This window comes from Nicotiana sylvestris, chromosome 4 (genome assembly GCF_000393655.2).
Source record: "Nicotiana sylvestris chromosome 4, ASM39365v2, whole genome shotgun sequence".
NCBI lineage: Eukaryota > Viridiplantae > Streptophyta > Magnoliopsida > Solanales > Solanaceae > Nicotiana > Nicotiana sylvestris.
In genome coordinates, this window is record NC_091060.1 from 21,308,343 (window position 1) to 21,331,804 (window position 23,462).

The 23,462-nt window shown below is 36.4% G+C and overlaps 5 protein-coding genes across 7 annotated transcripts; 1 reads left to right on the top strand and 4 right to left on the bottom strand.

Annotated features, from left to right (window-relative positions):
• Positions 1-370: 370 nt before the first annotated feature.
• On the bottom strand, positions 371-11,938 carry LOC104246339 (protein high chlorophyll fluorescent 107). The gene is made up of 9 exons (XM_009802149.2): positions 11,720-11,938; positions 4,300-5,233; positions 4,038-4,181; positions 2,852-3,157; positions 2,688-2,747; positions 2,315-2,560; positions 1,642-1,752; positions 1,319-1,495; positions 371-1,057 (listed from the first exon to the last, which is right to left on the bottom strand). Exons 2-9 carry the CDS (start codon positions 4,903-4,905, stop codon positions 545-547), a joined length of 2,163 nt encoding a protein of 720 aa, XP_009800451.1. The 5' UTR covers positions 4,906-5,233; positions 11,720-11,938; the 3' UTR covers positions 371-544.
• LOC138889325 (uncharacterized mitochondrial protein AtMg00810-like) lies at positions 6,341-7,578 on the bottom strand. Its single transcript, XM_070172618.1, has 2 exons — positions 7,452-7,578; positions 6,341-7,329 (listed from the first exon to the last, which is right to left on the bottom strand). Exons 1-2 carry the CDS (start codon positions 7,576-7,578, stop codon positions 6,341-6,343), a joined length of 1,116 nt encoding a protein of 371 aa, XP_070028719.1.
• Positions 11,939-14,313: 2,375 nt separating the features above from the next.
• Positions 14,314-16,053, bottom strand: LOC104231116 (dehydrodolichyl diphosphate synthase CPT3-like). 3 transcript variants are annotated; one of them, XM_009784057.2, is made up of 3 exons: positions 15,997-16,043; positions 15,307-15,356; positions 14,314-15,221 (listed from the first exon to the last, which is right to left on the bottom strand). In XM_009784057.2, the coding sequence occupies exon 3, from the start codon at positions 15,190-15,192 to the stop codon at positions 14,470-14,472; it is 723 nt and encodes a 240-aa protein (XP_009782359.1). In that variant the 5' UTR covers positions 15,193-15,221; positions 15,307-15,356; positions 15,997-16,043; the 3' UTR covers positions 14,314-14,469. The 3 variants fall into 3 exon arrangements, with proteins under 3 accessions (XP_009782359.1, XP_009782357.1, XP_009782358.1); XM_009784055.2 differs by having other exon boundaries at positions 14,314-15,356; positions 15,997-16,053; XM_009784056.2 differs by lacking the exon at positions 15,307-15,356 and having other exon boundaries at positions 15,997-16,037.
• A 2,214-nt stretch (positions 16,054-18,267) lies between these two features.
• On the top strand, positions 18,268-19,848 carry LOC104231115 (uncharacterized). Its single transcript, XM_009784054.2, has one exon. It carries the CDS (start codon positions 18,412-18,414, stop codon positions 19,489-19,491), a length of 1,080 nt encoding a protein of 359 aa, XP_009782356.1. The 5' UTR covers positions 18,268-18,411; the 3' UTR covers positions 19,492-19,848.
• A 356-nt stretch (positions 19,849-20,204) lies between these two features.
• LOC104231114 (pentatricopeptide repeat-containing protein At2g13600) lies at positions 20,205-23,091 on the bottom strand. Its single transcript, XM_009784051.2, has one exon. It carries the CDS (start codon positions 22,796-22,798, stop codon positions 20,672-20,674), a length of 2,127 nt encoding a protein of 708 aa, XP_009782353.1. The 5' UTR covers positions 22,799-23,091; the 3' UTR covers positions 20,205-20,671.
• Positions 23,092-23,462: the final 371 nt, after the last annotated feature.

A 23,462-nucleotide genomic window follows, 5' to 3' on the forward strand; every position in this document is an offset into this window, starting at 1 on the left:
AGCGGACACAAATTAAAATGTGACACAAAAAGCGAGTATAAATGCAAATGCCCCTGGTCCCTCTACGCATATCATTTGTTTTATTCCTCTATTTGGGCCTAGTTTCAAGAAACATGTTATATAAATTGTCAAAGAAGATAATAGTGTAAATGATAATGCTTGGTACAATCAGACCTCTTTATAATAACATCTCTATATAACAGTCATTCACTATAAAACCAATTTTTTTTTTCTAATGTGATGTTATAATATATGCCCTCTATAACAGCACTTCACTATAGCAGTCAAAAAGTATCGGAACAAACGAGGCTGTTATAGAGAAGTTTGACTGCATATTATTGTAATATGAACTGCATTTCTCACAAACATATTATACAATGCTTCTCATATTATGTGTAGATGTATTTCTAGGTAATATGAACTGCATTTCTCTTGATCAAATTATACAATTCTTCTCAACTTTCCTGACTAATTTACAAATGTGGTCGAGTAATTCCAATTATGAGATAAAGAAGATACATTTGAACAAGTACACTTCATAAAATCAAAGGTTTTGTGATGTTCTGGTAGTTTTTCTCGTCGGCCGCCACACCCCACTAGCAGTTCTGATAGTCTTTGGAGGGTCCTTGAGAGATGTTGTAAGCTGAACTTCCAGTTTTGAAGGGTCCAAAGACAGCATTTCTCGGATAAAATCATCTAAATCAAAGCCGCTTCCTGTATCTATGCTATTGTCCTTGATGTTAGCCGAGGAGGAACTGCCTGATTCTTCTGTGCTGATGTTAGCCGAGGATGAGGAGGAACCGGCTGATTCTTCTGTGCTGATGTTAGCCGAGGAGGAGCCGGTTGATTCTTCCTGGCTGATGTTAGTCGAGGAGGAGCCGGTTGATTCTTCTGAGCTCCCATCAGTGTCGTCTGCAGCAGTAGTATTAGAAGACTCCTTTACCTTGTAATAAGAGTTCTGATCCAAATTCAAGAGCCTCTTTATGCTATCAATCGCCGGATCAATGACATCTAAGAAACCCATAATCCATGACTCATCGTCGACAACTTCAGTACGCTGTTACACAGGGAAAAAAAGATCATATCTCAGTCTTCACTGAACTTATCTAGCTTCATTGGTTCTTGTTATGACTCTATTTCTGAAGCTTAAACACCATTTACTACTTCTAAGATAGGTGATCAACGCCACAACCATTGTCAAAGCGTAAACATAGACATCTATTGGTTGGATTAAGCAGAAATAATGAATATTGAGAACACTGCTAAAAATATGCTCGTTGAAGGAAATCGCTTGTATTAATGGGGAATACTCATTTACCTGCTGAAAGTAGAGGTTACGAATTTCCTCTGCACGCACGGAGTTGCCTTGATCTTCCTCCAAATTTGCCCATGTCATCCATGTTATATAGCTCTGAGAGTTTATGTTCAGAGAAGATCTAAACAATCTTCGAGCAGCTGATAGATTTCCGGCTCTTTGCTCCAAAACACCCCAAGCCTACAAAGCATATCAAATTAATAAACAACTCTCAGTACATTTCCTACGGGAAACATAATCTCCACAGTTTAAGATATACGCCAGAACTATGAGTTTTAGGAAAAGCAAACTAGAAACTTACTCTATCAATTTGAGATTAACATTACCTGAAGACAGCGCGCAGCACTTTCGGTTGTTGAATTGATCGACAGAGCTCTCTGGTATAGTTCCCTAGCAGTGGAAATGTTACCTTCTTTCCACTCCATCCAACCCCAAGCCTAAATCAGTACCAAGTTTAGTAAGCATTTGATGAAAACATTCATGTTCAGGACAATGGATAATTGTGGAGGAAGTAAACTTCTCCCGAACGTAGAAAAGGGGGAAAATAAAATATGAATTTGGACTCATTGGAAAGGGGAAAAAGCAAAGAAAAAAAAGGTAGATGTTCCACCTTACTTTGCTTTGAGTACTCACTCCAGGAAACTCCCTTTATTTTCCGATACTACTGTCTGTTAAAAATGCATAGGATAGGTATTGAGTTGTTCATTATTCCTTTTTCTTGGTTGTCAAAGTTACAAGTTTACTATCTTAGACTGTTGCCTGAAAACAAATGGAAAAGCTCTGCCGGCTTCATCAATTGTTGTCATCTCTTATAGTCTTTCATCTTCTATTTACCATGTTAAGCGTTTGTTTTCTTTTAGTAAGGCTTTCATTTGCCGAAGGTTGTAAAGGAGGTCAGTCGATTATTCGGTTGAAAATTGAGAACATACAAAAAGAAACAAAACCAGGATACTTCTAACTTCTGTAGAAAAAGTTTAATATTTAAAAGAAAAGTCTTACAATCCAAACTGGTTGATGCCTTGGATCCATTTCAGATGCCCTCCGGAATAAAACTCGTGCGAGGTTGGCACTGGAGTGCTTGTATTCTATCAAAGCAAGTGACTGGAGAAGAACAGGATCTCTAGGATTTACCATATGCCCAATTGTCAGAAGTTTCCTTCCTTGGTCAATGTTTTCAAGATTAGCTTCAAAAACTCCCCACACGTGCCACGCAAACCGATTTTTTGGACTGGCCTGAACTGCTTTCTGCTTTGTCAGGAGTATAAAAAATACAAGAAAAATAAATAAAGTTGAAACTAAAGTAACAATGGCATCAAAGAAATAGGAAATGCTCAATGATGATAGCAAAGGATTAACTTCAGAAAATACAAACCTCGAATAGCTGCCTAGCAGCACGATTATTCTCTAACTGAGCCTCTAGTTGAGCCCATGCCTGCACAAGAGAGTACAGAACCACTATAAGGAATCCACCAAAGACATGTGTACAGACCATTGAAAAAGAGCAAAGGCGGATTAAAGTTTTTGGATAACTCTTACCAGCCAACTAGCACAACTTTTTCGGTTACACTTTGTCGCCTGTTTGAACAAGTAGCGGGCTCTTTCATATCGTTTTGCTTTAGCTTCAAGGAGTGCAAGAGTTTGGTATACGTACTCGTTACCTCCACAAAACTTGAGGCCTTTGCCAAGAAGATTTCTTGCCTTTTTTATATTCCCTTGCTTCAGCTCTAAAACTGCCCATCCATGCCAGGCTGCAATATGCTTCTTGTCAGCAACTGTGGCAGCATCAAATAGTTCTCTAGCTCTCCGTATATTACCCATCCTATTTTCCAGAATAGCCCAGCACTAGTCCAAAGGAGTAAGTTTGGTGAACTTCTGATACAAAAGATAAGTTGCAAGAAGACATGTAGTAGGTCATATTGTTTTCAATGAAGGCACATCATTTGCAAACGGATAATCTGACCTTGAATCCTCTTAATAATTAATTCTTTTTTTTCCACCCTAACAGACTCAAGGACCAATTCACTGATCCATGTTAAGACTTAAGAGACAGTCAAGGATTACTGATGAAAATTCTCTTCTTCGATATTTGAAATTTTGAACTTTATTAAGAGAAGCATTATGAAACGACCTTAGACATGATCAGTGGCGGATCCAGAATTTTAACTAAGGGGAATCAAAATATAAATAAGCATGCAAAGAAATCAAGGGGAGTCAACATATAGTATATATATATAAAAAATAAAAAATTTAACCTATCTATGCAGTGTAATTTTTGACGAAGGGGTGTCAATTGACTCCCCTTGCTAATGAGTGGCTCCGCTAGGGGGCATGATTTTGCCTTTTGCAAGGTGAATAATTGCAAGACATTGTAATGTTTGTATATGAATCAGCTGTTCCACATGCCCAAATTTATTTAATGTACAAAGTTAAAGGTCACTAAGAAACTGAACAAAATATACTATAAATGATCTTTACTCCATCAAGGATGATGACATATGTTTAGGTTGCAAATCATTAGTACTAAATCTGCTATCAAACACAAGTGGAAACTATGTGCTTAAACAACATATTCGACGGACTTGAAAATCAAATTATGCATTACAGTATGCTAGTAGAGAAACTTTTAACTTACAACAGATTCCTATTCAAGCTCAAGATTAACGTATAATATGGAAGTATAGGAGAAGACTAAATACAATGATAACACTGTTATAACACTAACCTGCCAAATGTAAGGATTTTCTCCTTGTGTTGCCTGGCATCCTTTTTCGTAAACAGTTCTGGCTTCGTTTAATTTTGATTGCTTACTCAAAATCTTTCCCAAAGCAACATATGGTCTCCCATCTTCTGGCCAGACATCAATACACTCCATGCATAAAAGATCCAGAAATCAGTAACATTATTAACAAATAATGAAGTGTCCTCACGATATCAAGAGAAAAGAACAAGGAATGTTTTTTTTTTTTTGGATCAACGAATGCTACCTGTTGCAAAATTTTCTCTGCATCTGCATACTGATACTTTCGAGCCAAAATCTTTGCCCGATACAGTGCTAAGTCTAAATTGACTTTAAGTGGCTTCTCTCCAGAACCAGATTCCAGCCTATTTGGCTCAAAAATTGGCATCTTCTTTGCAAATTTCCTAAGTCCATCATCAAGTGGAAATGACGAGGAAGATGGTTGCTCTTCCAAGAGATAATTTCTGTCTTGGGAATTCTCAAAGTTACGCATCTCTTCCCCTTTTTCGTCACCAACTTCCCCGTTAGGGTCCTTCACTGGCCTACGAACCACAAGTAACTCTTCCAAGGACTTCTTTGTAGTTCTGATCTCATCAGCAACTTCATCAGCGTAACGTCTATCTTGGCGATCAAACTTAGAAGAAGATCTTGATGTTTCTGGATTTTCTTCAAGAAGTGGTGATGAAGAAGATGACTCATGGGAACAAAAGGGATGTAAAAGAGGAGGTGAAGGTGATGGTTGGGATGTTCTGAAGGGGACGGAAAAATGAAATTTTGACGGATTGTGGTTCTGAGTATGATAGAAGAGAGTGAAATTAGAACTCGAAGAAGAAGTAAAAGAAAATTGACTCATTGCTTTTCCTTTACCTACACTTGTACTAGTACAACTGTTGTATACTTGATGGAAGACAATGGTGACTGGTGAGGCTGAAAAGAAAGGGCAAGTTTGTGTCTAAAGAGTCAATTTTATCCTATAATTAGTAAGAATAAATATTACATTGGTTTATATGTTCACCAGAGATGAAAGAATAAGCTGATCAACTTCACGGCTTGTGAGAAAATTGATGTGAAATAGCTCAAACTTATTGATAGTTCGACAGATTCTAAGAAGCAAGGTTTATTTGAAGATGTTCAAAATGCCCTTTCTCATAATAGATTATCCCAGTCAGGCATGCATTTATCTGTATCAATCCAAGAGCATCCTGTTAATTTGAAATGAATACAAGACAAGAGAAGATGGGGAGAAATATTTTTCTTCATCCCTATGACATACTGCCTTTTCAAAACAGCGAAGAATGTTTAACTTACTCCTATACATAGAAAATCAATTCACTAAACGATTTGAGAAACCAAACACATTACATAAGACACATTTAATCTATGATGGGATTTTTTTTTCACCCATTAAACTTTATACACAAACTAAATTCACCTTAAAAGTTTACCTTAACAGCACTATGTAACACAGTACCTAACTCAAATTAGCTTCTTAGTCTAGTGCCAACTCAGCCTACTATGCTAAAAGAATGCAAAGCGACTAAAAGGAAAAAAAGATGATCCACACCTTAAACCTTTGAGAAAGTCAGACAAATCTAAGTACTTTGATATATTCAAATGATGCAGAAGATTTATCAAGAGCTTATCATTAAATCTCTCAAACTAGTTAAACTAACCTAGATAACCTTCGAATATTGAAACTCGATTAACATACAGCTAAAACTATAGTTTGGGGGGTGGGGGGGGGGGGGGGCTAAGTGTGTTGGTAATAAAAATAATAATCCCGCCTAGGAATAATATCCACGGTAAATAACAATAACACAAGAGAGTAACAAGGACACCAAATATTTTAACGGGATAAAATATAATACCCCAGCGGAGCAATATTAGCACTATAATATTACAACTTAGTAGTGTCAAGAGACTACTACAACTTTGAAAGAAATAACTCTTTATTTTAAACACTCCACTACAATATTACTCTCACTCACTATTTATCTCACAGACTACAATCTGTGGATTACTCTCTCTAACTCTCTGTTGCTTCTCTCGATTTGGTGTATAGAAATGGAAGGATTGAGCTCCTATTTATAGGAGAACTTGCCAAACTTTCAGCCAATCAAAATGCTTGATTCATTGCAAGTTGCCAACGTCCAAGCTTGGTTTTGGTTTCAGCCTTTGTTGCAACTTGATTCTTGTTTCAGCCGTTATTGATGGCAACTTGTTGTTATCTTCTTCTTTTTTTTTAATTGATTTTTGTTTTTTTTAGATTGGCCCCACAAATCTCTCCCTTAATTTTGATTTTTCTTCTTCATTCCAAGTCTTGATCTCAAACTTTGAAAATCTTCAAATTTGAGAGGTTTGGTAAAAATATCCGCAACTTGATCATGAGATTTCACATACTTGAGCTCGACTTCCTTTTTGGCAATGCATTCTCTGATGAAGTGATATCTTGTATCAATATGCTTGCTTCGATCATGATATACTGGATTCTTCGCGAGTGCCTGTGCAGATTTGTTGTCAATACAAATCTCTGTAGCTGCAATTTGTGGCAAATTGAGCTCCTTCAATAATCTTCTTAGCCAAATAGCATGACATGTAGAAGATGTTGCTGCTATATATTCAGCTTCACAAGTCGAGAGAGTAACAATTAATTGTTTCTTTGAACTCCAAGAAATAACAGAATTACCCAAGAAAAACACAAAACCAGTTGTGCTTTTTCTATCATCAATATCTCCCGCATAATCACTATCACAATATCCTATAAGGTTGAAATCACTAGAAGAGGAATAAAATAACCCAAAGTCAATCGTACCTTTTAGGTAACGAAGAATTCTTCTAGCGACCTTCAAGTGAATGGAGCTAGGAGCTTCCATGAAGCGGCTTACTACTCCAACTGCAAAGAGTATATCTGGCTTGGTACAAGTCAAGTACCTCAAACTTCCCACAAGACTTTTGAAAATTGTGGGATCCATTTTTTCTCCTTCATCAAACTTGGACAATTTTGTCCCACTCTCCATCGGTGTATTCACGGGGTTGCAATCGAGCATGTTGAACTTCTTCAATATTTCTTTTGTATAGTTTTCTTGAGAGATAAAAATTTCATCCTCCATCTGCTTCACTTCTAGGCCCAGGTAGTATGACATGAGCCCTACGTGTGTCATCTCAAACTCAATGGACATATCTTTCTTAAAATCTTCAAACAAACTTGGGTTACTGCCCGTGAAAATAAGGCCATCAACATAAAGACAAACAAGCAAGATATCTCCATTAGTATGAACTTTAAGGTAAAGAGCATATTCATAGAGACAACGAGTAAACCCATTGTCTTGAAAATATTTGTCGATGCAACTATTTCATGCTCGTGGGGCTTGCTTTAATCCATATAAAGCTTTCTTCAACCGCAACACTTTATCTTCATGGTTTTTGACCACGAAGCCCAATGGTTGTTCAACATAGACTTCTTCTTCAAGATAGTCACGAAGCCCAACGCTGACTTGACGTCTAATTGATGGAACTTCCACTTCATTTGCGCCGCCAAAGAGATTAGCCGGCAACAGGTGCATAGACTTCTTCATAGTCAATGCCTTGCCTTTGCTTGTAGCCTTTAGCCACAAGTCGTGCCTTGTATCTCTCCACATCTCCATCAGCATTCTTCTTTGTCTTGTATACCCATTTCACTCCAATTGCTCGATGACCCTTGGAAAGAGTTGTTAACTCCCAAGTGTTGTTCTTCTCTATTGACTCAATCTCCTCTTCCATGGCTTGTCTCCACTTTTTGTTTGTAACAGCTTCATCAAAGTTCATTGGTTCACTGTCAGCAAAGAGACAACATAAAAAATCAAAATTAGTAACTTCTTTTGTGTCCTCATAGAGCTCTTGAATACTCCTTGTCCTTTGCGACTGTTCATTTGAACTTTCTTGAGAAGAGGGAGATGCAACATTGGTTGGAGAAGGAGGTGGAGTTGTATCCTGCACAGGTTCCACGGTCTCTGGTTCTTCTTCATTACCAAAGTATGGAAGAAAATCATATGAAGTTTCTTCCTGAGCTTCCGAGTTCCATGCCAATTCTTCATCAAATTCAACATCGTGACTTACCACCACCTTGCTGCTGGTTGGGCAGTATAACTTGTAGCCTTTTGAACTCGTATCATAACCAATAAACACATGCTTGACACTTCGATCGTCAAGCTTCGCGCTCCCTTGATGTGGCACATGAGCATAGGCTATGCTTCCAAAGGTTCTCAAGTGCTTGACACTTGGCTTTCTTCCACTCCATGCTTCTTGAGGGGTTTGATCTTTAACATTCCTTGTTGGAGACCTGTTGTTCAAATAAACTGCACAAGAAACAGCTTCGGCCCAAAATTCCTTGGGCATACTTTTAGCTTTCAACATACATCTAGCCATATTAAGAATCGTTCGATTCTCTCTCAGCAACTCTATTTTATTGGGGTGAATAAGGTACCGTTAGAGGGCGACGAATTCCATGAGACTGACAGAAGTCATTAAAATCTTTTGAAGTGAATTCGCTTCCTCTATCGGACCTTAAAGCATTAATTTCATAGCCACTTTCTTTCTCTACAAGTACTTTGAAATTTTTAAAAGCAGTAAAAGCTTTAGATTTTTGGCTCAAGAAATAAACCCAGGTCTTTCTACTAAAGTCATCAATGAAAAGTAGAAAGTATTTACTTTTACCAAAAGAAGGTGGATTGATTGGTCCACACACATTAGTGTGAACAAGCTGGAGCGGCTTGATTGATCTTGACATGGCCTCCTTTTGGAAAACTCCTCCTTGCATGTTTTCCAAGAAGACAAGCTTCACACAATTGATTGGGATGGTTGATTGATGGTATCCCATGCACCATGTTCTTTTCTCCCATTGATTTGAGTGCTTCAAAATTCAAGTGCCCAAATCGCATGTACCAGCACCATGATTCATCTTGCACATTAGCCTTCAAACACTTTGCATCAATTGTTTTAAGATTCAGAGAAAATAATCTATTCTTTGTCATATGCACTTTAGCAATTAGAATTCCACTTGAATCTCTAAGCCAAAGATGCATATTTTTCATGTGGATGTCATATTCCTTTTCAAGAAGTTGACCCAAACTCAAAATATTACTTTTTAATTTTGGCACATAATAAACATCTTGAATTAGCTTGTGACTACCATCTTTACACGAGATCAGAATCGTACCTATCCATTCGATTTGAATCTTTGAGGTATCTCCAAAGGACACATTACCTCTTACCGTTTTATTGATCTCCACAAACTTTTCCTTGCATCCACACATATGATTGCTTGCTCCATTGTCCAAATACCACGAGTTGCAATCATCCATGTCTTCTTACTTGAGTGTCATTAACAATGTTGAGTCAACTTCTTCTTTCTTGTCGTCAACAAGGTTAGCTTTTTCTTCAACATTGTTACGACATTCCCAAGAGTAATGGCCAACTTTATGACAATTATAACACTCAATTTTTGATTTGTCATACCTTTGTCCATTATTTTCTTGGTAGTAGCCACGTCCTCTTCCTCCTCTTTGTCCACGACCACGACCTCTGAATGTTTGGTGGATTTTAGCTTCATTATTGAAGTTGTTACCGTTACTTCTTCCTTTTCCATGACCGCCGCAGCCTCGTCCTCGTCTATTTCCTCGGTAGCTCTTTTCACCTCCATAATCCTTGAAGGATGCCTGCGTTTCAAGAAGTTGCTCCAATGGCGCTTCTTGTCTCCATTTGATCTTTTCTTCGTGGGCCTAGTCTAAATCTTTAGACTCCTCAATAGCACACATCACAAAATCAAATTTAGGTGTTAAAGTGCGAATGATCTTTTCTACCATACGGACATCTTCTATGTCCTCCCCGTATCTTCTCAATTGATTTACAACAGCCTTCACTTTTGAACAATAATCTGAAATGCATTCGGATTCTTTCATTTTTAAAACTTCAAAATCAGCCCTTAGAGTTTGAAGTTTTACCTCCCTCACCTTGTCAACTCCTTGAAGAGAATTTTGTAAAATCTCTCAAGCTTCCTTTGAGGTGGTAGCATCTGCTACCTTCTCAAACATGGCATCATCCAAACATTGGTGGATGAGCGTGAGGGCTTGTTGATCCTTCTTCCTTGTCTTTGCCAAGACATCTTTTTCATTTTGAGGCAGAGCTTCCTCATTATCGGTTTTGCATACCCTCTATCTACGATTTCCCATACATCTTGAGAGCCAAGAATGGCTTTCATACGTAGACACCATTTCTCATAATTATCTTTTGTGAGACGAGGGTATTGAAAAGACGGCGGACCATTATTCGCCATGGCTCTGATACCACGTTGTTGGTAATAAAAATAATAATCCCGCCTAGGAATAATATCCACGGTAAATAACAATAACACAAGAGAGTAACAAGGACACCAAATATTTTAACAGGATAAAATATAATACCCCAGCGGAGCAATATTAGCACTATAATATTACAACTTAGTAGTGTCAAGAGACTACTACAACTTCGAAAGAAATAACACTCTTTATTTCAAACACCTCACTACAATATTACTCTCACTCACTATTTATCTCACAGACTACAATCTGTGGATTACTCTATCTAACCCTCTGTTGCTTCTCTCGATTTGGTGTACATAAATGGAAGGATTGAGCTCCTATTTATAGGAGAACTTGCCAAACTTTCAGCCAATCAAAATGCTTGATTCATTGCAAGTTGCCAACGTCCAAGCTTGGTTTTGGTTTCAACCTTTGTTGCAACTTGATTCTTGTTTCAGCCGTTACTGCAACAAGTTGCCATTGCAACTTGTTGTTATCTTCTTCCTTTTTTTTAATTGCTTTTTGTTTTTTTTTAGATTGGCCCCACAAAGTGCATCCTTGCAAACTACTACTCCCTCCGTTCCAACATTTTTTTTAGTCCATTCATCAAAGAATGGCAGTTTCTAAATATGAAAATTACTTAGCTTAAACTTCATATTTTACCGTTAATAAAAGTTTTTATAGTCACACAAATGTTACGAAATATTTAGCACTACATATTTCAAAAGTCTTACAACCATACAAATATAATGTCATGTTTATGTATAACTACAGATAGGAAGCTGCGGAGGTCGAGTATTAGGGTTGTAGGTTAGGAGGTAGTTGAGCCTATTTCTACTTCATACCAATGTGAGGCTAGTGTGATAGGATTTTTGTCTTAGACTGCTAGTGGTTAATCTTGTGTTCTCACTACTCTTCCATTTTTCATAGTGTCGGGTCTATTTAGTGGTTATTGCTTTTGTTTTTCATCTATTTTCTGGTTCTTATGATGTTGTTATTATTCCTGTGATTTCTGTTGATGACACTGATATATTGTCTCTTTTCGTCTTCTTGAGTTTCAGAAACAACCTCTCTATTCCCTCGGGTAGGGGTAAGTCTACGTACACACTACCCTCCCCAGACACCATTAGTGGAATTTTACTGGGCCATTGTTGTTGTTGTTTATATATAACTACAAGTTTCAAAAGGTCTTTTTTTTTCTTAAATGAGGCGCTTATTCAAATTTTGCCACATAAATTGGTACGGAGGAAATAGTAAATTTTTAAGCTCTAAAAAAGAAGCGTACGTAGTCTGCAAGAACATATGATCTACCAGTATTTGGGAAACGGAAATGAAGTAAAATGTGAAACTTACTATTGAAGGTAAAAATGCACTGATTGCCCACCAAATATGAGAATTCTTGTTTCTTGAATGCCACCTGCGTAAACTGAGAGATGGGGTTGGTGTGTTTGGGTGAATATGCAAAGATAGAAGACGAAGAAGAAGTTATGTTAGTAAAAGGGTGAATGGAAGTATAGAAAGTGTTTGCAGTAAGTGCAGGTAAAGTGACAGAAGTGGATGAGATTGTTGATGACTTGGAGATTGCATTTGGCTTTACTCTTTTAACTGAATGGCTGTGGTTTGTGGACGTGTATGCACCTTCTTCAGCCCCTTGTCATTTCTGCTTCTTCTTTTTCTATTTTTATTATTTTCCTTTTATGTTAACAGTAATAGTTATTTGAACACTGTTACTTTTGGATTTTTGCACCACTATCAACGTAGTTTAATTTGTGACTGTAGATAATTATTTTTTTTATCAAATTCATTAATTATCATTTTTACCAAATTAATTTTTACCTATAATTATGTTATAAGTGCTTTATTGTATAAACATTTTTTTCATAATGTATTATTGTCGGTGCATAAAATTAGAAAGAATTAAGCAACTTTCTGGATAAACAACTTTTTTGTTGAAGGTACATGTATGCAGATATATAAGTTGCACATTCTGAATTTGCTATGGAATCCATAGCTCGTCTTTATCATTGGGTTCCCAATTATAAGTTTATACATATTTAATGAATATCTTAATAAAATATAATATCTAAGCAAAAGTGGCTGGGTTTGGCTGAACCCACACTTAGTAAGCTCGCTCCGCCCCTGAGCTTAAGGGCATAAAAGACGGATTTAAGATTTTAAATCAGTAGTTGCAGAATATCCACTGTACCAACTCTCCTCTGTGATATCGGTAGCACTATCCAGTATAAATATATCCTTTGCATGGCCGGCTCCAACCTTGCATGGAGTGAAATTCAAAAATAGTTAGATTTACAACTGGTCGTTCAAAAATAGCCCAGTTTCAAAAGTAATCAAAATTTAGCCACTTTTCATGTAAAGATAAATTTGAGCGAAAATACTATTCAAAACCCGAAAAATTCGTCAGTATATTATGCTTGAGTTCCAGCATAAGTATACTTGAACTCCAACATATTATACTGGAGTTCCAGGATAAGTATGTTGGAACTCCAGCATAATAAGATGGAGTTCCAGCATAAGTACACTAGAACTCGAGCATAATATTCTGGAGTTCCAACAAGTATACCGGTCCAGCATAATATACTGGAGTTTGGAGCACCGGTGCTTCAGTCTCCAGTATATTATACTGGAGCTAGCAAAGTATACCGGTCCAGCATAATATGTTGGAGTTCATACACAGGTGCACCAAACTTCAGTATATTATGCTGGACCGGTCTTTATTGCAGCAAAATAGTTGCTATTTTTTATTGACTTGGTAAACGCTGGCTATTTTTGAATGACCAGTCCAAAAACTGATTATACCCGTGCTATTTTTATGTAAGGCTTGTGCCTTAGGCTCTCAAATTTAGGGGGGGGGGGGCATTTTTAAAAAAATAATAGGTTCGTAGGTTTTAAAAAATAATATTCAGTATTTTTAATACAAAACTAGAGTTTTTAATATAAAAGAAAGAAAGCCTTTTAGATATATAAATAAAATAATAATTTGACTTACTTAAAAATGTGTAGATAAATAGTTTTCATAACTTTTAGTTTTTCATTTTTTATTCTGACATTAAAAAAATTGCTCTCTTTTCCTTAATTTGTCTAAGTCAATCTTTCTTTTTTTCGAATCTCTTCATATTTCAGAAAATCCTACATATTTTTTGTATTTCTCTTTGATATTCTTACTCATTTCTTTCTCCGAGATTTCATTACTCACATTCTTTCTCCAAGATTTCACTAGTTCAAGTGTTCAGCAATACTTTTAAGCTTTCAATAGTTCTATACTTTTATTGCTTTGTAAAATCTTATCTAAGATCAACAAGATTTCAAGATAGATTCAATAAGCTGGCTATATTATTAATCGAGCAAGAATTATTAGAGAAAATCGATTATTAAAAAAATTATTAACAATTTTATATATCAAAAATTTAGAAGAATAGACTTCAAATAAAAACATATTTTATAACTTTCTTTTAAAAATTTAGGTCTCATATTAAACCTTGGCTTTAGGCCCCATATGTACTTGAGCCGCCCCTGATCCTTTGGAAATATCACTTTCACTATATATATATATATATATATATATATATATATATATATATATATATATATATATAGTCTTCTATGCCTACACGAAGAGATGAGCTATTGTGTTTTTATAGCAATGTTACATACCATAAATTACCATTAGACCAAAACATTTGATCTCTGGGGAAAAAAAGAGTTAGCTCACAGTTGGACAATGGATTCTTATGAATTTCCTCTGCAACAAAAAGCAATGGCGAGATTTAAACCAGAAGGACCTGAGGAAAGACTGAAGTAAAAGTAGTAAAATGAATGTTAGACCAAAAGGCTTGCATATGCATATTTCAAAAGCTACAAGAAAACAATTCACAAGTTCTCAAACAAACAAGTGAATGAACATTTTATTCATACAAATGCTTATTAGTACAACATTTTCCTCGCGCAGATCTCAGCGCTGAAGCTAATTCAGTACATTGTACAAAATATACCCTTCTCTACGATAGAATCAAAATATACCCTTCTCTACGATAGAATCAAAATATACTGATCACGCGTTGTTTAAGTGGTGTTGACCTGTAAATTTATGCCTGTTTCTTTTTCTCCTTCACATAAAAGTAGTTCCTCTGAAAGTAAATAATTGCCAATACCAAATGCCAGAAGCTTATCTCAGGCCATAGCGCCCGAGGTGAATATAGAAGACAATGTGCGCTCTGCCACAAAAGAAAGTTGCTCAAGCGAGTTCCTCCAGAAGTACGGATTATAACATCAGGATCAGGAACACCAGCCATGTACATATGCCTGTCAATATCCGCTACTCCAATAAGTTGCTCAAGCGCGTAATTTCCAGTATTACTTGCATCTTGTTCTCTGATCTCGTCCTGTTTTTCTTCACAAGATTCTTGAACAGCACGTGCTATCTCGTCTGTTGAAGTGTAGGCAACACAAACAGATAATACAGCTTTTGAGTTTCCTGCTGTCTTTGCCATTGCCATCTCAACTGATGATCTAACCGGTTCACTCAAAAGCTTTAGGTTTCCTCGAAAATAAATCCTAATACCAAGGCGGTTCACTATACTCTCCTCTGCAATCAATTCGTCGATCTTCTCTTGCATCAACTCCATAAGGGATTGAACTTCTTCAGGGCGTCGTTTAAAGTTATCAATGCTGAAGGCATATACAGTAATCTGTTTCATCCCTAGCTCGTAACAGTATCTTAGCACGTTTATTAGAACGGAAAATCCAGCACGATAGCCATCCTTTTCGAGCAAATTCTTCTTCTTAGCATATCTTCGGTTTCCATCCATAATGAATGCAATATGACTTGGAACAGGACCTATCGAAAGCACAGAAAATATACATTTGCGAATCAAGCTGCTAAAATTGTCAAATAATCCTGCTTTTTTATGGTTCTCTCTTACCATATCCATGCTCGAAACTTGTTCGAGCTGGATCCAGAAGCAAGATCAACCTAATGAAAGCAACAGAGAATTCAGCTCAACTAATAGAAGATGATAAAGTGAAAATTAGAGCAACACTTAAACGACGATCAAGTGTCATGCGCATGCAGAAGCTAGTAAAGCAACACTTAAACGACGATAAATCAGACAGCAGAAGAGAAATATAACAAAAGACACGCAAACATTTAACGTGGTTCGGCCAATTGACCCACGTCCATGACGGAGATGAACAATCCACTATAAAAAGAGAATACAAAATATCGAGAGAACAACTTCACAAAGAGGCAAACACAAGTTGCACACTAAAACTTGCCCCGAAAAGTTCTCCACCTAAGCAAGACTGTCAAATCCCTAATGATCCTTAATTTGTAAAAGTCAAAATATTTTCCTCCAAGAAAAAGAACTAGCCAAATATGGAAGAATTATATTTTCCTTTTAGTAAAAGGAAAAAAAAAATTATGGTAAATATGTTGTCCTTCCTTCAACAAATAAGAAAACCAAATATAATAAGAAAATCAGGACAAACACCTAACACATATATGCACTTCTTGTAAATAACAAATCCAAACTCAACATAAAGAAGTTAATGCTACTATAATTATTCCAAGAAAAGTAGTCCTTGAAATACAAGAATGAGTTATCGTTACCTACCTTTAGTGTGCATTAACAGTACGTTCTTTACTGCACCAATGGCTCAGTACACCAAGAATGTACACATAAACTATATTTATGGATAAACTATATTTATAGACACAGAAAATTAAGAATAGGCCAATGAGATGACATCATGGTTGTTTGTGGCCATTTTCTCCGAAATTTCTATATAGACTATTGTCATCATTGGACTATTTTAAAGTTTACGTTTTGGTATGGGCAAAACATATTTTTCCATGTTACTAATCACTCCGTCCTGATTTTATTTACGTAGTTACTCCCTTCTATTTCAACTTACATGATGCAAGAAAGAAATACTTTTGAATATAGACTTAGATATGTTATAATAATTTTGAGCGAAAAATTTATAAATGGCCAGTTTTACGCCTGGTCAATTAAATTTAGCCACAAAATCAAAGGTCAACGAGATTTAGCCGCGAAGTTAGCACGGTAACAATTTGTTGACTAAAATACCCCTACTCTGTTTTTTTAAATTTACGCGACTTGACCTCATATTCTTCTTTAGCACAATCTTGCGGCGTCAATCTGCAAATCCAAGTAAGCTCTCTCAATTATTTGTCTGATTGTTTAAATTTAACTAATTTGAATTTCTTCTACAATCACAAATTGAATTGTGATAATCTATGATTCTTCTCTTTGTAATTCAAACCAGAAAATTCAAAGTATCAGTAAAAAAAATTTGATTCTTCGAATTTTCTGGTTTATTTTTAATGCTTTAATCTGTGTTAATGTCTAATTTTCTCAATGCGTTAATATGTGCTTATTTGTATTATATACCTTCTTTTCTGTAATTTAGATCGTAACTAATAAAATCTACATTGTTCAAAATCACAAAAAATAATATAAAATCTCGCAAAACATAACGCCAGTATAATTTGCTGGACCTTTCTAAATTAATATCTAAAGTTGAGATACTTCAAGCTTATTATACTGAAAAAATCTCATAAAATGGTTTTATAGTGCTTGATTCCAAATGAACAAAACCAAGTATAATATGCCGGAGCTTTTTGTATTAATCTGCAAAATTCAAAAAGCTACAATGTATTACACTGGAAGTATCTTTCATCCAAACTACTATAAAAAATTGTAAATAAAATGGTATAGAACAAAACACCAGTATAGACTACTGGACGTTTGTTAATTTAATATGTAAAACTTAGACATTTCTAGTATATTCTACTGGAAGTATGTGTGACTGCAGTAACCCCATCATAATAAGCTGGAATTTACTTTATTAATATGAATATACCAAATAATTCCAACTTATTATACTGGAGTTATATTTTTAAACAGTATTACTTCTAAATATCTTATTATTTGGGTTCATTAATGAATGGAAGTTACTCTAATAAACTATCCCTCTCACTTTTAATATTAGTAACTAGTATGAACCTAGCGAAGTGGAGGATACATGGACTAAAAGCTAACATAATTTGAAGGAAAATAATAATTACTAGTAGGGAGTAATATTCAAGAAGCAATAGATTAACATTAAAACGTGTAAATGCAAATGTAAATACAATGCGGATAAGAGGTATTCTACATGTTAAGACTTCTTGGTAACTGATGTGCCAAAAAACTAAACTATATTATAATATTCATCTAGTATAACATATTGGAAGACAAACATTCACATGACAGACTTCTATTATAATATACTGGATAAAATTTTATTAAATTTAATAAACAAAAAATATAATCAAAACCCACACATTAGACGTCTACTATTCATACACAACAGACGTCCCGCAAAAAATACTGGAATTAAACAACGATTACAACATAAAACTAATAACATAGTTACAAAATTACCAGAAATAAGACAAACTAATGAACAGAGAAAAAACCGTAAAAGTTAAAATACAACAAATATTTAAAACCTAACGGTTCAAAATTAAACCTAAAGAACCATTAATAACAACGAAAATTCAAACACATTATCGTAAAAAAACAAAACTCACCCATAATTTTGAAGAAAATTGGACCTAACCCAAACAAGATTCGAAAAAAAGTGCTCTCTCAAGAAGCGAAATCCGTACAACTGCCGTAAAACAAAGAGAAGGCCGATAAAAAGTAACTAAACAGTATGTTAAAAGGGTCAAGAACAATTATGTCATTTACTAATATATTTTAAGTTAAAATGACTAGAAATCGATTACAATAGCTGGCTATCTAAAAGTGACTACGCCATACAATTTTATCCTAAAATATAGTGATTTCTGAAAATTTATCTTGCAAAATACTTCTCGGGTGGCCCAAGATAGGGACGATAAAGAAAGGCCCAGTGTTTGGAACTCAAAGGTAAATATTCTATTGTGGAGCGGACAGGACGGGGACACAACCTCAATATTCACGTCGCCGCCGTCGCTTCTCCGGTCTAGGTTTCCGATCATGAGCTCGTCCTCCGATCAACTTCCGCCACTTACACTTCGCACTGTTTCTATATCATACTCCGAACTCAGGGACAGAAACGCTGATTTATCGGCAAAAATAGAACAAGGTTTTGGGCCAAATGGTTTTGGAATTCTCTCCATATCAGAGGTTCCAGGTTATTCATTATGGCGTAAGAATCTCCTCCAACTTGGGCCCAGGTTAGCCAACCTTCCCGAAGATGTGAAAATGGAACTTGAAGACCCTAATAGTAGGTATAATTTTGGATGGAGTCATGGAAAAGAAAAACTCGAATCAGGAAAATTAGATCTTTTAAAAGGATCTTTCTATGCAAATCCAATACTAGATGTACCTACAACAGAGCAATCCTTAATTGAACGGTATCCATCATATTGCGGGTTAAATATTTGGCCTCGTAAGGTTTTGCCCGAATTGGAAACAGCATTTAAAACCCTTGGAAAGTTGATACTTGATGTAGGATTGCTCTTAGCTTATCATTGTGATCGCTATGCAATGCTAGAGGGTACTGAAGGCGGACTTGAACGTACACTAGTTCGCTCTAGATGTCATAAAGGTCGTTTTCTTTACTATTTTCCAGCGCAGCATGGGCAACAGACTGCTGATGCCCATGATTCCATGTCATCATGGTGCGGATGGCATACAGATCATGGTTCACTTACAGGTCTTACACGTGGCATGTTTTCGAGAAATGGTGTAGGAGTAGTTTGCCCTGATAGTGCTGCTGGCCTTTACATAAGAACGCGAACAGGTGAAATAGTTAAAGTGGAGTATGGGGAGGATGAAATAGCATACCAAATAGGTGAAACAACTGAGATCCTCTCAAGTGGTCGGCTTTGTGCGACACCACATTGTGTTCGGGCACCACAGGGTGAGGGTGATGCTGCAGCTGGTGTTGATCGTACAACGTTTGCATTATTTATGCAACCTGATTGGGACCAAAAGCTTAATTTTCCAGAGGAGTTGCATATTCATCAGGAATTGATTCAATCCAATCGATCTCTTACTTTTGGAGAATACACTGAGAAGCTCCTTGACAAGTACTACCACCTCAAGATGTAAAAATAGTTGTTATGAGAGTAGATTTGAAAAGCTCCTTCACTCTGATCTAGTCTAGGATAGATACATCGAGCAATATGCACTATGCAGACACTTGCTTATAATTGCGAAGGTGATCTTCTGAACTGGGGTTTCGACATTCTGATAAAGACAGGAGAAAAAAGGTCAATGTAGTACAAGTTCTTGTCCTCCTTACAATAGCTAGTTGATTAGGTCTTGGTAAATCATGCTTTCAACACCTTGATGTACTCGAAAGAACCATATTTTGATGTATATGTGGAACAGTAGCAATTGGTTTACCAAAACTAAAACTCTGTTCTTGAGCTTCTATCAATTCTAGAAAACCTTTTTTATTCCAAATGTTTTCATAAAGCATTTGAAAGCAGACACCCTCATAAAATGAATTGCAACTGCCTTTCTCGGACAACAACTCTGCTAAATTTACCATTTACATGCAGAGGGGAAGGCAATTCTTCAGAAGTTCACTGGCAAAAATAGGTCTTTCCGCTCTTGGTACACGATCGACTAAGCAAATTCCATGTGTAGAAAATTGAATACAAAGCAAGCAGTGTTGTAATCTATACAATGCATTTTTACAAAGGCCTTACAGAATGCAGATTAGATTTCTTATAAATTCAAATAATGAAATCAACTGGTAAACATGCTGCTGGTAAAGGTGGTAACAATCTTTTGCAATCTAACCAAAACAGACTAGTTCAAGGGAAAGAAGTCTAATACTAATAAGAAATCATGATACACTGGTATATGAACTTAAAGAGAGCAAATCAACCGTGCACCTTTGGTAGAGGTGGAATCCAGGATTTGAACTTTATTGGTTTGGGTTTCACATTCTACCACATCCCATCTATTCTACTAGACAAATACAAATCTATTATTTGTAACTAATCCAGTTATTTTTTTTTTAAAAATACATCTATAGGGCCTAAACCAAAGTTACTAGGATGAGATAAACCCATAGCTTATTCACTAGATCGCCCCTGATCTTTGAAAGTCACCGGCATTACATTGGACTTTACTTCCCTAGGCAAGATTACTGGGAAGAGACAGATGAGATTCGAAGCTTTTCACTCACAAATTAGTTGGGATTGACTATATGGATCTTTTGTATACTCTCTCTACAGAGGTACAGGAAGATAGCATTTTCCGTAAGTCACTTTGAACATCATGCAACGGCAGCAAGTATAGGCTCTTCTAATTCTTCAGATAAGGAAGAATCTGACATGGCCTGCTCCTCATCAGCAGTCAAATGACCAACATTCGGGACATAGCCAGAGAGCTTCATCAGTTTAGTTAGTGTATTCAATATCAAATATATCTCTTTTTTCTGCATATGTCTCCTATCTTTTACCATGAAAATATGAACCTGGCTTTCTATTGCAATCCAACTGCAACCAGGCTGTTTAACAACGCCACGCTCTCTCATAAGTTTTCGGACCATTTTGACATCTTGCCATTTCCCCTGTTCAGCATACATGTTTGATAGAAGAACATAGGGGCCAGAATTTGTAGGATCAATCTCCAGAAGCTTCTCAGCCACATACTTTCCCAACTCAATTTCCCTGTGAATTTTACATGCAGCGAGCAAAGATCCCCATACCACACTATCAGGAGACATTGGCATGGATTCAATCAAATCCTTTGCCTCTGCTAAGCAACCAGCCCTGCCAAGTAAATCGACCATGCATGTGTAGTGGTCCTTCAACGGTGACAACCCATGCTCTGTGCTCATGGAATAGAAATGTTGACGCCCCTCCTCAACCAATCCTGCATGACTACATGCACAAAGAACCCCAATCATAGTCACATGGTCTGGCTTCTCTCCGTATACCAGCATAACCTTGAAAGTTTCAAGAGCTTCAATAGCATGCCCATTTTGTGCATATCCAACTATTACAGCATTCCACGAAACCCAGTCTCTGTCCAGCATTTTTGTGAATACACAGCTACCATCTTCAACTGATCCACATTTCATATACATGTCTATGAGAGCATTTCCCACAAAAACATCAGACTCAGGTCCATTCTGAAAACGAAATCCGTGCTTCAAAATATGTGCATGAGCCTGCCTACCAAGCTTCAGGTCAGCTAAATTTGCACATGCATTGAGGAGATTCCCAAATGTATAATGAGTTGGCCAAACAGACTCTCCTTTTAGCATAAGAAACAGATTTAATGCCTCCTCATTGTCCCCGTTCTGTGTGTATCCAGCAATAAGAGCATTCCAAGACACAACATTCCTTTCAATCATCCCCGAAAACATGGCTCTTGCAGTCTTCACACTTGCAACTCTCGCATAACCACTTACTAAACAGGTGTGTGACACCACGCTTCTGACTGGCATCTTATCGAAAATCCACCTAGCTTCATCAATTCGCCCAAACTTTGAATACATATCAACCAATGCATTGCATATAATAAGATCATCCCTAAGCTTATTCGACTTCACAATCCGGGCATGAATTTCCTTACCTTCTCTTATTGCACCCAAACTCGCACAAGCACTTACTACACTTGCCAAAGTCTTCTCATCCGGTTTATACCCAAAGTCCATCATCCTAGCAAATATCTCAAGTGCATTGCTTGCTGGCCCATTTTGCTCATAACAAGAAATTAAACTATTCCACGACACCACATTACACTCACTCATCTCATTAAACACCTTTGTTGCACAATCCACATTGCCCGTTTTCGCATACATATCAATAAGCGCAGAACCCGTGTAAACATTGTTTGAATACTTGGATTTAGCAACCGAGGCATGAATCTGAGTTCCCATTTTCAAGTCCCTTAAACCTGCACAAGTACTTAAACCACTACCATAAGCATACTCATTCAAAACAAAATCTTCTTTGTGCATTCTCGCAAAATACACTATCGACGAATCAAACAATTCACATTGAGCAAAGCTTGACACCATCAAGTTCCAAGAGCATTGATCAGGCTCAGGCATTAAGTAAAAGAGTTCCTCGGCCTCAACAAGCAATCTTGATGCTGTATAAGCATTTATCATAGAGTTCCAAGTGAAGGTATTCTTTTGGGGCATTTTATCAAACACCTTCTTGGCATACTCGAATTCACCGCATTTCCCATAAGCGTCAATTAGCTTGTTGTTGATGAAAACCTCTGAGCTGAAATGGGTCTTGAGAATTTGGCCATGGACAGCGCGTACGACATGTTGGGACTTGGAATTGATGCAAGAGTCTAGAATCTCTGCGAACGGTGTAGAGTTTGGGAGCGAAAAGAGGTTGCAAGTAACGAGATTTTGAAATAAAAATGTCTTCTTTGCCATTTGGCATAGGATTCAAGGAAGATTTAGTGATGGGCATATTGCTCAGAAGAACATCAGATATTCCAACACAATGAACGTTGTTCCGAATAGTTTATGCACAGATTTCAGTGTTGTCTCGGTTAACTGGAAAAAATTTGGTTGGAGCTTTCCCTTTTTAACGAGTTTTAGCCTTTAGGCCATCAAATTCAAATTAATCCATCCAATACTTTTTGCTTAGGCTAAGTAGTAGAGGAAGTTTTTACTAAGGACACCTATTTAAATTTTGTTGGCATTAATAAAATTTTAGTATTTGTAGGCTTTCGTCAGAAGTAGAACTACTGTCTTCTCCTCCTCTTCCTCCTTTTTTCTTTCTTTGTTTATTTCTTTCAATAAATTATGAGCATACAATTAAAATTTAAAAATAATACTCGAATTGAGCGGGTTAATGTTCAATTGAACCTATAATTTCTATCACGAATGATTTGGTTTGTTTTGGTCGGAGAAAGTTATAAAACACCATTGTTTGATTTTTTGAGCTTGGAAAAAACTTGTTAAAGAAGAAAAAATTGGTCTATTGAATTTTGAAAGTTAGGTTAAATATAACTATTGAAAATTGTTAGCATTGGTATTAGAAAAATAGTATATCAAATTTGAAGTCACTGATAGTTGATTTGGATCAATTTTG

What these genes read in the sequence shown, in the direction of transcription:
- LOC104246339 (XM_009802149.2), bottom strand. Translation starts at nt 4,905, where the DNA reads ATGAGTCAATTTTCTTTTACTTCTTCTTCGAGTTCTAATTTCACTCTC. An exon ending in CTGCTAGGCAGCTATTCGAG is followed by an intron (nt 2,561 to 2,687) that starts GTTTGTATTTTC and finishes CTGACAAAGCAG; the next exon opens with AAAGCAGTTCAGGCCAGTCC. An exon ending in GTAACCTCTACTTTCAGCAG is followed by an intron (nt 1,058 to 1,318) that starts GTAAATGAGTAT and finishes CCTGTGTAACAG; the next exon opens with CGTACTGAAGTTGTCGACGA.
- LOC138889325 (XM_070172618.1), bottom strand. Translation starts at nt 7,578, where the DNA reads ATGAAGTGGAAGTTCCATCAATTAGACGTCAAGTCAGCGTTGGGCTTC. An exon ending in CATGAAGATAAAGTGTTGCG is followed by an intron (nt 7,330 to 7,451) that starts GTTGAAGAAAGC and finishes TTTACCTTAAAG; the next exon opens with TTCATACTAATGGAGATATC.
- LOC104231116 (XM_009784055.2), bottom strand. Translation starts at nt 15,315, where the DNA reads ATGGATATGGTAAGAGAGAACCATAAAAAAGCAGGATTATTTGACAAT.
- LOC104231115 (XM_009784054.2), top strand. Translation starts at nt 18,412, where the DNA reads ATGAGCTCGTCCTCCGATCAACTTCCGCCACTTACACTTCGCACTGTT.
- LOC104231114 (XM_009784051.2), bottom strand. Translation starts at nt 22,798, where the DNA reads ATGGCAAAGAAGACATTTTTATTTCAAAATCTCGTTACTTGCAACCTC.